The sequence below is a fragment of the Neofelis nebulosa genome, chromosome 14 (genome assembly GCF_028018385.1).
Source record: "Neofelis nebulosa isolate mNeoNeb1 chromosome 14, mNeoNeb1.pri, whole genome shotgun sequence".
NCBI lineage: Eukaryota > Metazoa > Chordata > Mammalia > Carnivora > Felidae > Neofelis > Neofelis nebulosa.
In genome coordinates, this window is record NC_080795.1 from 46,918,231 (window position 1) to 46,934,535 (window position 16,305).

The 16,305-nt window shown below is 45.1% G+C and overlaps 1 protein-coding gene and 1 pseudogene across 1 annotated transcript; one reads left to right on the forward strand and one right to left on the reverse strand.

The window, feature by feature from the left end:
• Window positions 1-837: 837 nt before the first annotated feature.
• LOC131494532 (60S ribosomal protein L37a-like) lies at window positions 838-6,696 on the reverse strand (annotated as a pseudogene).
• Window positions 6,697-7,610: 914 nt separating this feature from the next.
• Window positions 7,611-15,719, forward strand: LOC131494533 (uncharacterized). The gene is made up of 4 exons (XM_058698960.1): window positions 7,611-7,728; window positions 12,290-12,660; window positions 14,971-15,056; window positions 15,472-15,719. The coding sequence occupies exons 1-4, from the start codon at window positions 7,611-7,613 to the stop codon at window positions 15,617-15,619; spliced, it is 723 nt and encodes a 240-aa protein (XP_058554943.1). The 3' UTR covers window positions 15,620-15,719.
• The last annotated feature ends 586 nt before the right edge of the window (window positions 15,720-16,305 follow it).

The following is a 16,305-nucleotide window of genomic DNA, read 5'->3' on the forward strand; positions in this document are numbered from 1 at the left end:
CAGGGGCAGGAGATGGGCCCAGAGAACTGGCAGGGGCAATGTAGGTCCCGGTGAGTTTGGTTTTTATTCTAATTTCAGTGGAAGCCAATCTATGAGAGATGGTAAAACAAAGGGCAAATACTGTTAGCTGTCATATTTTCAGTAAGTTCCTGCCCTGGGGGTGGGGATCCATCATCTAGAGTGCCTCCAGGTTCAAAGACAACCACTAACCTGTTGTTAGCACACAAATCACTTCACCCAGGGGGTTTGTTCCTGGGGAGAAGGGAGGAAAGGAAAAGCAATACCACCGTCCTTCCTCACTCTCCACCCCTACCCTGCAGAGCACTTAGGCTCTCTCTTGAAATCATGCTTCTTAACCTTGACTCTCATGGGAATCATTTGGAGAGTTTAAAAAGTGTGTGTGTGTGTGTGTGTGTGTGTGTGTGTGTGTGTGTGTTTAATTAAGCCTGCTCTCAGCAATTCCGATTCAACTGGTTTAGGTTGAGAGACTGAATATACAAATGGACAACAGCCAGACTTTATATGACAATAGAATTCTGACCCGCTATCTGCAGCAACCAGCCCGGGAAACCAACACAGCCTTTGTAGCAACTGGCCCCAAACACTCAGTACTTAATATCTGCCAGCTTTCCTAATTTTGGCCCCTGCTTCCAACTGAAAATCAACCAGGGAAAGTCAAATATGCACCCCTAACCAATCACACTGACTTCTGGTCAGCCCCCTTCCAGCTTTCCCATTTCAACAACCCCGAATACGGCATACCTAAAAGCCTTCTTTTTTTTCTCCACTCTTCTGCCTGACTTTGGGTCTCTCCCTCTCTCTCTCTTTTGAATTTTGTTATTTAAATTAACCGGTTTATTACAGGCTAGCAATGTTTCACATGGTGAAGCTTCTACTGGTCTTTCAACGCCTTCAGTCTTCTGATGGCCGACTTGACTGTGACAGGAGAAATGGCGATATAGGTCCAGGCACCACCTGTTACGGTTTTCATGCAGAAACCACAATGCCAGATCCCCACAGCTTGTCTTTTCATTTTGGTTTTGCCACAGAAGGAGCAAGTGTACTTGGCATGCTGGCTTATTTCATTTTCCGGAGGGAGGCACCATAACGGGTCCCGCATTTACCCACAATCTGAACCTTCTTGGTGCGTTGAGCCGTGTCGCTGCAAACTAGGTCTGAGCCCAGGGAGCCTGCCTTTGAGTCTCTACCAAATGCACAGGATGGTAGTGTTTGATTCTCCTGCTAGGGCAAGCTCCAAATAAATAGCCTTTGGCCTTACTTGATTGCTCTTCACTTATTTCCAGAGGATACAGCTCAGAAATCGGTTGTTTTTAAAAGTTCTCTGAGTGGGGGCGCCTGGGTGGCTCAGTCGGTTGGGCGTCCGACTTCAGCTCAGGTCACGATCTCACGGTCCGTGGGTTCGAGCCCCGCGTCGGGCTCTGGGCTGATGGCTCAGAGCCTGGAGCCTGCTTCCGATTCTGTGTCTCCCTCTCTCTCTGCCCCTCCCCCGTTCATGCTCTGTCTCTCTCTGTCCCAAAAAAAAATAAAAAACATTGAAAAAAATTAAAAAAAAAAAAAAGAGGCTTTTATGGTTTGCCTCCCTCTCTGTTTGTATCTTATTTTAGTTTTCCTCCCCTTCCCCTATGTACGTCTGTTTTGTTTCTTAAATTCTACATATGAGTGAAATCATATGGTATTTGTCTTTCTCTGATTGACTTATTTCACTTAGCATAATATACTCTAGTTTCATCCACATCATTGCAAATGGCAAGATTTCATTCTCTTTGATGGCTGAGTAATATTCCATTGTGTGTGTGTGTGTGCGTGTGTGCACATGTACACCACATCTTCTTTATCCATTCATCAGTTGATGGACATTCGGGCTCTTTCCATAATTTGACTATTGTTGAGAGTGCTGCTAGAAACATCCGGGTGCACGTGACCCTTGAATCAGTATTTTTGTATCCTTTGGATAAATACCTAGTAGTGCCATTGCTAGGTCATAGGCAGTTCTATTTTTAACTTTTTGAAGAACCTCCATATGGTTTTCCAGAGAGGCTGCACCAGTTTGCATTCCCACCAGCGGTGCAAGAGGGTTCCTCTTTCTCCACATCCTCACCAACTGTTGTTACGTGTGTTGTTAGCTTTAGCCCTAAAAAAGTGGTTCTTAAAGTTTAGTCCCCAGACCAGCAAATCAGCATCATCTGGTAACTTGTTACAAATGCAAATCCTATGTAACTTTTGTTATTTTCAGGCAATTTCCTTCTATGCTCAGTTTCTTGGGAGTTTTTATCATAAAAGGACATAATTCAAATACTGTTTCTGCATCTGTCGAGATCATGATGTGATTTTTAGCCTTCATTCGTTAATGTGAAGTATCATATTAATTGATTTTCGTATACTGAACCATTGCCGCAGCCCAGAAATAAATCCAACTTAAGTATGGTGCATGATCTTTTTAACGTGCTGTTAAATGCACTTTGCTGGTATTTTACTGAGGATTTTTGCATCTGTATTCATCAGAGCTAATATCATACTCAATGGTGAAAAGTTGAAAGCTTTTTCTCTAAGACCAGGAAACAAAGCAATGAGGCTGGCTCTTTGCTACTTCTATTCAGTATAGTACTAGAAGTTTTAGCCAGAGCAATTAGGCAAGAAAAAGAAATAAAAGATATCCAAATAGGAAATGAAAATGTCTATTAGCAGATGACATGACATGATATATTGAAAACCCTAAAGACCACACACACACACGTTAGAATAAATGAATTCAGTAAAGTTGCAGGACACAAAACCAAGATACAAAAATCAGTTGCATTTCTATACACTAAAAATGAACTATCTGAAAAAGGAAATTAATAAAATAATTCCATTTATAATAGCACTAAAAAGGAAAAAAATACTTAGGAATAAACTTAACAAAGGAGGTAAAAGACTTCTATTTTGAAAACTATAAAACACTAACGAAAGACATTAAAGAAGATACAAGAAAGACATCCTCTGTTCATAGACTAGAAGGCTTAATATTGTTAAAACGTCCATACTATCCTAAGCAATCTACAATTCGATGCAATCCCTATCAAAATCCCAATGGCATTTTTTACAAAAATAAACAAATACTAAAATTCATATGGAACCACAAAAGACCAAGAATTGCCAAAACAATCTTACACACAAAGAACAAAGCTGAAAGTATCACGCTTCCTGACTTCAAAATATGTTACAATGTTACAATAACCAAAAAGTATGGACTGGCATAAAAACATATAGACCAATGGGACAGAATAGAGAAGCCAGAAATCACACATATATCACACGTATCCACACATATACGGTCAACTAATCTTTAACAAGAACGCCAAGAACATACAATGGAGAAATGATAGTGGTCATAGAAAGTCAGTAGTCATAGAAAGACAAATATTGCATCATTCCACTTATATGAGGTATCTGAAATGGTCAAACTCATAGAACGAGAGTAGAATTGTGGTTATTTACCAGGGGCAGGGAAGAGGGGGAAATGGGGAGTTGCTAATCAATGGGCATAAAGTCTCCACATGCAAGATGCATAAGCTCTAGAGATCTGCTCTACAACACTGTGCCTATAATTAACATATAATATGGGGCGTCTGGGTGGCTTGGTCGGTTGGTCAAGCATCTGACTCTTGCGGGGAGCCTGCCTGGGATTCTCTCTCTCCCTCTCTCTCTCTGCCCCTCCCCTGCTTGTGCTCTCTCTCTCTCTCTCTCTCTCTCTCAAAATAAATAAATAAACATAAAAAATTTAAAAATGTATAATACGTTATACTATGATGCTAAAATAATACTGTATTCTACACTTAAAACTTTGTTGAGAGGGTAGATCTCATCTCATGTTAAGTGTTCTTACAACAATAAAATAACTAGAAACTTAAAAATAAAATAAAAAAGAAATGTAAACCGTAGGCAGTACAAGATCTACTGAATCAGACACTTTGGGGGTGAGGCCCAGCTGTCTTTAAAGCCCTCCAGATGATTCTGGTGTGTGCAAAAGGTTGCAAACCACTGCCTAAATAAAGTTTGAACAGATATTTAACAATATCAGTTTGAAGGGTCACCGTATCATTTAGCTTCCTTAGGATGCCCATGTGTCTTCAAGTTGGAGGAATGTTATCTTTACCCACAAATAAGAACTTATTGAGCACTTTCTGTATGCTTGGTGCTCTTCTGAGTGCCTCACGTGCATTAAATTTTATAACAGTACCCTGAGGTAGAAACCACTGTTTATTTATTAAAAAAATTTTTAATGTTTTTATTTATTTTTGAGAGAGGGATAGAGAGAGCGTGAGCGGAGGAGGGGCAGATAGAGAGGGAGGCACGGAATCCGAAGCACGCTCCAGGTTCTGAGCTGTCAGCATAGAGCCCGGTGTGGGGCTCGAACTCATGGACCACAAAATCATAACCTGAGCCAAAGCCAGACGCCCAACCAACTCAACCACCCAGGGCCCCCTAGAAACCATTAGTAATCCTATTCCTAGCAGAATCCAAGCCCAGGGAATCGGACACCAGAGCCGGGTACACAATGTCCCCCTTCCAGCTCAAACTCTCCGGGAGCACGTAGCTCACTGCCTGGCACAGTAAATAATAAATTCTCATTAGTTCATAAAGTGAAATGTCAAAGATACGGGTCCTGAAAGAATTCTGATAGAGTGGCATGTCCGGGGTAGAGGTGGGAGATAGCAGTGGAGGGGGGAGGAGAGAAGAGGAAGGGAAAGGATAGCCAGAAGGAAATGTGGGCCTATCAGGTGCCTGAGAGGGGATCTGAAAGGAGGGAACAGAAACAATGTCAAATGTTCATTCATTGCCAAGTTTTGGGGTGCCCAAGGTCAGCCATGGGGCCCTAATATTCTGGGGCCATGTTAAGTTACTGACCAGAAAGGAAGTAAGGTCAAGCCAGAGCCTATGGGGTGCTTTGAGGGAAGTCCAGAATGAAGGAGTACAGGTTTGATTCCTTGAGGCTCCCTATCTTTCCCTTTCTGCAATAGTCCCATCTTGGGGCTCCTTCTGAAGGCATCTCTACCCCCCACCCATGTACCATGTCTATGCCAAGAATTTTGAGCCACAGACCCTCCTTTGGCCAACATATGTAAGAAATTCTACAGGTTGAGCTACAGACAGTAGGATTGAGAAAATGAGGAAGGCTGCATCCTGCCCGCAGGGAGCTTACAGTCTAATGGGAAGGCAGACATATAAACACGAAGTCAAGAGGGCAAGCTCCAGAACAGGGTATGAACAAAGCCTTGAGACCCCAGGAAGGACTAGCGCAAAGCCTCATGAGGGAAGTAGCATAGGAACAGAGGCTTAAAGGGTAAGTAAGAGTATCTGAGACCAAATAAGATAGGGAAGGGGATTCCAAGCAGAAGGAAGAGCATGACCTAAGGCGGCGTAACGAAAGCGGAGCAAACGGTAAGGAAGCGAATGCTTTCATGGCTGATGCAAAAGAAGAAAGTACAGAAAGGACAGAGGGAAGGTGGAAGAGCTGGTGAGAGATGTGGGGAGGAAAGGTGGGGTCAGATTAGCTGGGTGTTTAATAGCATGTAAATACCCACTGAAGCTGGCTTAAGCTAAGGAGAAAACTTTACTATAAAGAAACAGGAAATCTCTCACGACCCAAAGGCAGGGGCACACCAGGATGCCAGGAAGAACTAAAACTTGGAGGTAGAAGGTCAGGGTGAGTCCAGGCAGTGTTCACTCTCCATCTTTTTCTCTGCTTCTCTCTGTAGACGGGCATCTCTTTCCTTCTCTCTCCCTCCAGACAAGAATTCTGCACAATCCAGTTCATGTCACAGAACACCTGTCCTGCTCATAGCTCTAGAGTTTACATGAGACAGACTCAGGCACAGAGAAAGTAATTCTGTGGTTCCAAATCCAATTTCTTGGGGAGAGAACTCTGACTGGTACGGCTCCAGTCACGGGACTACCCCTGGTCCAATCTACTATGGCTAAGAGGTAAGGTCACATTTTTGCAAATATGGTGACTGGCAGCCCAACTCTGCATGGAAGAGGGAACAGTTCCCAGAGGAGGGGGAATCTGTGGCTCATTTTGGGGTGAATATCCTGGAAACTCCAGACCATGGCCTTGTACGCCACAATAAGGAGTTCAGACGTTCAGACTTTATCCTATAGGCAACTGGAGGAACTAAAAGGAATGATAAACATCGCTTCTTGGCCTTTGGGAAGACAGGCAAGACAGTGATGACGCTAAGTGGGACAAGGGCTGCAGAAGAGGAAGAACTGGGGAGGGGCGCACAGAATACGGAGTGTGGGAAAGGGAGGCTAGTTGAGAGCACACTGAGTTTGAGAACTGACGAAGAAATCGATGGTTCCCGTCCCGTCTTCCTTCCCCAGGTCTCCTGAAAGAAGCTGCGTTGCTAACATAGGAAAATCGGGTGGCGTCATAAAATGATTCTCCTTTTGGTTGATAATTGTGAAATCAGAAGGAAGCTGAGTGTTTGGAGTCGGTCAATGTGTATGCCAGTCAGCTGAGCAAGCTTGAGAAAATTACTCGGCCTGGGGCTCCATTTTCCCATGTGTGAAATGGCATATCCAGCTGACCTTGAAGAATTATCGTGAAGAATCAGTGTGATAAAACCTGTAGAGTCCTTACGATATGGATGGCCCTCGGGAGGTGGTCGTTAAGATCAGACTGTTTTTCTCCATCGCATGAACTGGAACTTTGCCCTGTGCCAGGCAGAAATGCGGCATCCACCGCCTCAGGCCTGAAGCTGGCTTTCCCTGATAAACAAGCCCATCCACTCCCCGCCATAAATGCCTCCGGAAATCAAATTAATCGAACCTACCTACTATTTAACTGATGAACTCGTCTCTACATAGCTGCTGAATCCTAAATGGATTCCAAATTTGGGTCTGTGCTGACCATCAACGGACTCTGATGAATTTGACTACGTCGATCAAACTGATGGTGAAGACAATAACACAGCCACCTATGTTGCCTACTGCCTGTTGAGCACCGTTCTGGGGCTGGACGGAGCATAAACTCATGAAATCCTCACCAACAACTTTATGCAGTCAGAACTCATTACTAGCGTCCCCATTTTGCAGAGGAGGAGACTGAGCTCACAGGCATATCCAGTCACAAATACCGCATAATTCACCCTCTTGTTTTTCACCGTTCTCCAGAATACATCTCACTGCATGGCTTCCCAAGCCTGCCTCATCCCAGCGTGACAAATGTCGAACACGACTTCAGGGAGGACTGATTCCCTCTTAAAAACAAAATAGAGCAGTCAGCTCCTTCGCCAATCTTTACGTGTATTTGAATATTCTCTTTTGAGGAGGAAAGGGACTCCTGCTAGGGAAGCAGAGGTAGTCACGGCACGTTTGAGCCATCCTGGTGCTCTATTTCCTGTCACAGTTTAGGGTGGAGGCAGGGGGGCTATAAATATCTGAGCACACCCATAAGGGCGTCACCCCTCAGGTGGAGGCTGCCTACAGTACTTGTCTCAGGAGACCCGGTCTCAGAATTGCTTAACTCCATCAAGATTCTTAACCTTTGAGGGGTCAAGGGCCCCCTTGAGAATCCAGGGAAAGCTGCTGCCTCTGTCCTCATTAAGATGCACGAGGAGGACGTTACACAAAACCCCATGAAGTTTGGGGAGTGCAGGGATGCCCTGAAGCCCAGCCCTGAACCCCAAGTGAAGCGGCTCTGCCACAGAAGACGGACAAGCCAAGGTACTTTGATCATCCCTCCAAATTCAGTCTCAGCTTATTAACTTGTGCTGTAGCTCCCTGGAAATTTCTCTGTAACACTCAAGTTTATATGCTCACTTAGCGTGCTCTGCCCTTGAGACACTTAGGAAATTAGCTGCAGAGACCGATTCAGATGGGCAGGCACAATTTCTCACCCGACGTGGCATTGTATCGGGAATCATGCCCTGCCTTGCCAGCCTGGGGTACAGACTAATGCTGTATCTCTTTGAAAATTTCAGTTAAGGGACTCTGAATCTTCATCTTGATTGTAATGGAAACTCTCTGTTCTTATTGAAAGGTTGTCCTACCCTAAAAAATTTCTGAAACCTCTGAGAAACGGTTACATAGTCCGTGACCAATCCTTCTAGCTGCGCCCGAAGCCCACCCTACCACCTTCTGGACGGACGTTGTGCGGGTCAGTATGTGAAATGCTCCGTGCCCTTGAGCAAGCCAGTAGCTCAAGAAGGAGTTCTCTTCAAGCTCCTTAATCTGAACGGTCACCAATATTATCCCACCCTATGAAATGGCATATGTGAAATGGCATATCCGGCTGACGTGGCTGGATGGTGGCAGCGGTGATGCATGGTGCGGGGCGGGGGGGGGGGGGTCGTAATAGTTTCCATGGACCAGTTCTTCCAGCTAACACGTTGCTTCATGTACTGCTCACGTGGTAGATGGTAAAGACGTTCCATTGAATCGAGAGCTACGGAATATAATTGCTCATAAACCCACTAGTCCAGTAACATAGGTCTATAAATGCAATGTATTTGTTTATGCATTAAACCATTCAAGTGGGAAATCACCTGTAATGGATTCCAAGCTAGCGTACTTTGGGTACCCTTCCTCCAGCTCCTCCCAGCAGGACAATTCTAGTCCACAGATTTAAGTAGGCAGGAGTCAGGGGTCGGGATAGGAAAGGTCTGGTCCAAAGACATCTCCCTTCTATGCTTCCCCAAGGCCTGAGTTTAACAAACGCAGCACACATGTACCCTAAGAGAGGGTAGGTAACTAGCTGGCTAACATTCTCACTCTCTCTTGTGAATGCGTTTAACTAGACAGCTATCCTCTCAGGGGCTCACAGGTCATTCACAGCTGAGAGTAGAAAGACTGATTGGAGGGTTGAGAGGAAGACCTAAAGCAAAGTTGGGAAACCACAGCAGGATGTTCAGGGCAGCCAGAGAGCAGTGAGTATCCGGAGGGCGAGACTCCCATCAGACGGGAATGATGGAGAGCGGAGAGAGAGACAGGATGTCTAAGACGAATTTCACCTCATTCATAATTAGGCCCAAGGCCAGTACTTCTCTTCCCAGACTCACCCAAGGCGTGCCGAAGATAATAATTTAATGCCTATTTCTACAAGGGTCAGATGGAACGTCTTTCCGCAGCGCTTGATGTCACTTAGGTCCTGCCTGATTTCCTCTTCACATTGGACCTGTGATAAATGCTGATTTCCAAAGTCATTCTACAATCCCTTGCAAAACAAACCACCCCAAACTTAGTGGTGAAAACAACAACCATAGCTATCTTGAGTAACGTTTGAACCAAGTATTTGAGCCGTCTATTCTGAAGCTAGACACGAAAATTATCTGTAAACATTGAACTCAGGCCAGTAATTTCACTTTGCTTTTTTTTTTTTCCTTTTCCTGCAGAGGTATGGGTTAACAATTTTGAAACTACTTTATGTATATCCTAAGATTAAGAAAATAGAACAATATATCATGGTTCATAGGAACCAGGTTGTTCACTATTGGAAAAGGAAGTCATAAATATGGAGAAGGAGAGAGTTAAAGTGAAGCTCTGTGGTGTTGGATCGGAATTAGAGATATCAGTATAAACTTATGGTTTGAACCAATGGTTTTTAATACAAAGGGAGAGATAGAAAATAAAGTGTGGGTGTATATGTGTGTGTGTGCATGTGTATACAGACATATACTTCCTAGATCTGGCCAGTAAGAAAGCCAAAAAGCAAGGACACTCTGGTAACAATAGGCATCCCAGGAACCCCGATTTTGGTTTCCAAATACTTTCCCTCTGAAAGGAAAGAGGGCTCCTTAGGAAAATGGTTGATTCCAAGGCCGGGGCAGGGGCAGTACAAGATGTACTGGGAACATCTTGTGTCAAAACGGTATGAAAGTGCTCAAAGAATGACGGGAACATATCAAAGATCCTAAGAGCCCCAAAGGCCACATCTAGGACAACTTAAGCATCAGAATAATTCCTAATAGTAACAGATTGTAACCTATTGAATCAAATAATTAGTTAAAACTGATTTTTATAAATAAATGAGGAAGAAGGAAATCTCTTTCAGTAGAATACTAATAAATGCAGAAGGAAGGATGAAATCAAAAGTCAGCCATCACGGTTCATCAGTTGAATCATCAATGGATACTAAAGCGAGGGGATCGAAGTGTCATGAGAAACAGGATATTCACATGATCTCAACATATCTATACTCTGTGAGATACTTATTAATTACAAAGAAAACGATAGTAACTTTATATGGACAAAACTTTCAGACACCATCATAACCCCATTCAAGTTTCACATCACCTGATCCCTTCTCCCATATTTCTGCCAAAAAATGTATAACCTGAATGTAATCATGGGGAAACACCACATAAACCCAAATTGACAGACATTCTACAAACTAAATGGCCAGTAAGTATTCTTTGCAAGTGTCAAGGTCATGAAAGACAAAGAAGGGAGAGGAACAGGGTGGGTCCAGGTTAAAAGAGATTACAAAGAAAGGACAACTGGATGCAGTGTGCGAACCAGGATTTTTTTTTTGCTAAAAAGGATGGATGTCTGGAGGGCAACTGGCAAAACATGAACAAGGTGTGGAGATCACATGATGGCATTATTAAAATGTGACTTTTTGATATTATAATTATACTAAGTTTAAGGAAGATAGTGTTCTTGTTCTTAGGAGATACGACTGAATCGTGTAGGGGTGAAGAGATATTGTGACTTCCTCTCAAACAACGGAGAACGGCCGGGTGGTGGGGTGGGAGGAAATGTTAACATCTGGGTGAAAGGGATAGGAGATTTGGGGGTTACTATTTTTAGATCTTTTCTGTAAGCCTGTAATTACGTCACAACAGAAAGGGTTTAAAAACAACCATTTGCTTATTCCTCCTGCTTCTGTGGATTGCCTGGGTTTAGCTGGTCAGTTTTCCTTCTGGTCTTACTTGGGCTCACTTGTCTCTACAGTCGGATGTCAGCTGAGACAGGAATGTCCAAGATGCCCCTGCCCTCATCCTCTCTCATCTCCTCTGGTGACAGTGACTGGGGGGCCGGGCTCGGAGGGGCAGTGGGGTCTGGGTCTCAGCCTCAGGGCTTTTCCACATGGCCTCTCCAGCTAGGTAGCTTGACTTCCTTGCACGGGATTTGGGGCACCTATGAGTGTGCAAGCAGCAGTCACCGTCCCCTTGAGTCGTAGGGCCAGAGGAAGCCTGTGCCATTTCCACTGAATTCTGGTGATATAAGAGACCCAGGGAGCCATCCAGGCTCCATGTGGAGGGACTTCACAAAAGGGTGACGATCCAGGTGGTTCCCTAGGCCAGACCTGGAGACCAGCCACAGTAACTGTAACAGAGTTCGATGAGGGAAGCAGAATCAAGCATAATTTCTATATGTGCTACAGAACAAGGGTTTGTTAAATGAGCAAGACCTTATACAACTGAGGGACAAGTTGGAGCTTGCAGGGAACCTGAGAAGAAAAGCACTTCAGCGGGGGAAGGACGACGCACAGAAGGCTACTAGAGAAGACCGTGGAGGCTGTCGCCTGCGTCTGGGAGTGAGTTGCTATTGGTCAGCAGAGCTAATGGTCAGGAAAATGAGCGGATCGTCGAGTCAGGAAGGGCGAGGACAAGCTCGAGTCTTCCGGCACCTCCGCTCGGTCTCTTTCAGCGTTTAAAACACCACAGTTTTCAGAGAATGTTGGTCACTATTTCCCTTCTGCCTTCCAGATCTCATACAAATTTCTCTTTGGCCAAGTCTAAGCTGGAACCACAGAGGGAAGGAGACTGTGACAAACATAGCTCTGGCTTAGCCATGTGATGTCGTGTAAAACCACCGTAAGAGAAAAAGAGAAAGGACCATAACTGAGGGTTTAAAACTTGGTGGGATCCTGTGAGCACACTTCTTGGAGCCAGAAAAGGACTCCCAATGGAAAGGTCATAATTAAGAACCCTCAATAAGCTTCATAAATATAATAAAAGCATAACGAAGCACACCAGTTTTCTATGGATTGCATCAAACTGTATCTCCTAGGTACCAACAGTCTCCAACAAAACCTCAATTAACCAGAAACATGGCTGAAGTTTCAAGCTTAGGCTAAATTCTTTCGAGAGGGCAAAAGCAACGCAAACTCACATCAGAGATTTATCCCAAACAGTTTTCTGGCTGGAGCGCATAATTCTTATTTTTATACTCATTGGTACTTACAAGGCACTGCTCGCTCTAAGGGCTTCGTGTGCGCGAACTCATTTAATCCTTGCCACAGCCCTGTACAATGGGCATTATGATCACCCCCATTTTATAGGTGAAGACACTGAGAGGTTAGAAGCTTGCATGCTAGTAAGTAGCAAAGCCAGGTTTGGACCCCCGGTGCAGTGCTCGAGGCTGCTCCGAGCCAGTGGTCTAAAGTGTCATACTCAGCCTCCTGTACCATCCACACTCAGGGACTGGGCAATAAGGACGTGTTTTCGGAGTAACAGCCTTGGGCAGGGTCCGATACTCTCGTTTGTAATAAACTTGTGTATTCCTCAATCAGCCAAGACTCACAGCTTGCCATGTGCCAGGCACCACGATAGGCTCTGGGATTACCACACCAAGCAAACGCCGACTCAGACCTTGGCTCGTGGAGCTTCCAGTCCAGGGGGCTCACGAGTGAGAGCATCGTCGCAGGCTGCGGTAGGTATCCTTAGGACGAGTCGGCCATCAGTGACGGCATAATTGGCTGCATTTTCCCTGTACTACAGCAGGGAAGCATACATTTCCTGGAGAACTTTTTACTAAAAGCGTTAAAGTCGTTTTTAAATCTCACTTTCCCCGAAAAGCCCACTACTCCAAACATCTCTGCTCCCAGCCTGCCCCCACCTGGTCCCTCCCCTGGAGCCCCAAGGCTCAGGCAGCGCTGGGTCCGCCCACCTCCCTGCCTCCCTCTGATTGGCTAATTTTCCCTTCTCCTCCTAACGCTGCTTTCGCCTGTTGGGTTTGTTTGGCTCCCAGCCCTCCTGCCTCAGTTACAAAAAAAGGTCATTACCCAGATTAAGGGAAAACAAGTGGTTGGCTAATTATGAAGTAGCCTTCCCTGAGAACACCGAAGTCGTTTTAAAATTGTACACAGCTGTCTCCCCATTAGGTCACGCAGGCCCGGAAACTAGTCAGGGGTTTTAAATCTCTGCAAAGGGAACCAGCGTGGGAAATGTATAATTTAAACCAAAACAACCCCTCTTGCGCCCTAAGAGCTTGAGGTGGTTGGAATGTGCCTCCGTCCTAGGGAAAATTGAAGATAGAGCCTCTGCACTGGCTCTCCACCTAAACACAAGGAAGGGGCTTCTTAGGAACATCTTCTGGCCTTTCAGAGTAAAGAACACAGTGCTCTGTCTGGGTTATTGTTTTGTCTTGGGGGTTGAAGTCGGATGGGGTGAAAACATAGGGAAGCGAAACAAACATTGGAATGGACTTTGTGCGTTGTTTGAAGTCATTGTGTCTATTCATTTCACACACATAGAATTTCTGTGTTTTTAAATTAAAGACTTAAGAGTCTCAACTCCTTATGAATAAGCATGTGGTGAAGTCTCGAAATGTTTGTGTCACTGCAAAATTTATATGTTGAAATCCTACCCCCCACGGTGATGGTATTAGGAGGTGGAGCCACAGGAAGTAAGTGGTTCATGAGGGTGGAGCCCTCATAAGCGAGATTAGTGCTCTTATGAAAGAGACCCCAGAGACCTTGCTTGCTCCTTCTGCCCTGAGAGGTTACAGTGAGAAGACAAGGGTCTCTGAGGAAACAAATGCTCAACAGACGCTGAATCTGTTGATGCCTTGATCTTGGACTTACAGCCTCCAGAATGGTGAAAAATACATTTCTGTTGTTTATAAGCCACCTAGTCTATGGCATTTTATTATAGCAACCGGACTGAATTAAGACAACATGGAAACTCCAAAACCTGTAGTAACTCATGACTCACCAGTAAAGTTGTCTCCCTAAGGCTGGAGGGCAGGGATTAATTGTCACAGACTACCAGTCTGGAGATCTCTCTTGTCCAGCAAGGGAGAGGACACAGAATTGAATACAAGAGAGGCTAATGTCTGGGAGGAGACAAAAGCCCCAAACAGGGGTTTCATCTCCGTATTTGTTGAGCTTTCAAGATCTTACACACGTGGTGAACGTGGAGAAGACAATGAGACAGTCATCATTAACTTGTAAGAAGCAAAGGGTCTGGGGGGCAAGTGGAGTTTGTGATCAAAGTACAATAGTACATTGGCATCAGATGGAAAGTAATTTCCTGCAGGTGATAACAAGTTACTCATGATCTCATTACAAAATTTCACTAGCTAAATTTGGGCATTTTCGCCCCGTGGTGGCGGCTTTCTGCCCTAACCCATTTATGTAAGTAGAACCTATTTCCCCACAGTTAGTCACTTAGTGTTGAGTGGTACTAACTAGCCTCCGAATAGTCCCTTGTCAGTGTGGTTGTGTGGTTCCCAGTTATGATGCGATTTCATTCAATCCTCACATCTCCCTCTGGAGGAACGAAGTGGCGTCACTGCTGCTTACCCATAGGCCAGGTTCTCCTGTCTTTCTGGCAGGGAGGATTGTGCTTCGTTGCCCCCTTGAAATAAGTTTTGGCCACTTAACTTGCTTTGGCCAATGAAATGTGAGTGAAAAGGACACCTCTCACTTTTGCACGGAAGCATGTGAATTTGTCTTCCTACAGTGATCTTGGAAGCACATGCTGATACAGGGGTGCCTTAAGACCAAAGCATCCTGGGGGTGCCTGGGTAGCTGAGTTGGTTAAACATCGACTCTTGGTTTTGGCTCAGGTCATGATCTTGTGCTTCCTGACTTCAAGCTCTGCATCGGGCTCTGTGCTGACTGTGCAGAACTTGCTGGGGATTCTCTCTCTCCCTCTCTCTCTGCCCTCCCCCTGCTTGCTCTCTCTGTTTCTCTCGAAATGAATAAATAAACTTAAAAAAAATTTTTTTTTTTTAAAGACCAAAGTGCCCTGGAAAGATGAACCATCCTATGGAGAACAGCAGTCCTGGAGAATGGCTGTGTCCGCCGTGGACTTTTTGCATGAGTAAGAAATACACTTTAGCAGTATTGAGCAACTGGGATCTGGGGGGGCCCTGTTACTGCAGCATAAAACAGCCTTCGATCAATGTTACATGGTAGAAATGACCCAACACTAGTTCTTGTTACAGCCCTTGGATGGTCTTGTTTTTTCCACCTCCTCGGATGCTAGCCATCATGTAAGAAATGCAGCCTTCCTGTGGCACCCCGGTGGCTCACTCAGTTGGGCATCCGACTTCAGCTCAGGTCATGATCTCATGGTTCGTGGGTTCGAGCGCCGTGTCTGGCTCTATGGTGACACCTCAGATCCTGGAGCCTGCTTCGGATTCTGTGTCTCCCTGTCTCTCTGCCCCTCCCCCACACTCTCTCTCCCTCCCTCTCAAAAATAAATAAGCATTAAAAAAAAAATTTTTTTTTTAAAGAAAAAGAAATGCAGCCTTCCTGGGACCACCATGCTGTGAGAATGTCAGGCTACATGACAGGCCCTGGAGGATACGACACTACCTGGGAAGAAAGAGACCAAGGAATGTTAAATGTGCCGGACACTTGAGTACAAAGTCCTTTGGGTAGTGGGTCCTCCGTCTAGAACAGAGATAAACCATTCAGCCAAGCCCTCCACATGTTCCTCACCTGCAAAATCATGAGCAAAATAAATGGTGGTTTGAAACCATTCAGTATTGGGGCATTTTGTTCCCTAGCTACAGATCACCAGAACACTGAATAATAAATATTTTACAGTGACCAACAATTGTTTTTTTACATTGCCCTGTCTTTAGTATATAAGTCCTATGTTGCAAGCTTCTATAGGCTGAGTTCCAAATTAGATTAACATCAATGTCAAAATACAATCGCTCTGAGCCTCCAGTCCCTTGATTGCAACCACATAGACCCTGCTGTCATCCTTACTCTTCAGTTCCCCCCGTCACTCCGGGGAGCCCATATGTGCTCTCAAAATAGTTAGTTAGTGGCAACGACCATGGGGTGTTCAAGGCTACTTCTCTCGTGCTCCAAATCCCACTCATTCCTGTCCACTGCCTGAGACGCCACCAAAAACTGTCTCACCACCGCTGCTGCTCACTGGCCTTGTCACACGTGCTGTCCCTGTGTGCTGTCTCTCTAGTGGCCGCGACGCAATGCACAGCCACCCACCTGCTCCCCCTCTCCTACCACGCACAAGGCCAGTAGCTTCCAGACAACTAGTGGGTGCAAAGCAGCCATCAGAAGGAACGCTGTGATCCTTCTCCCAGCTGTCTAGC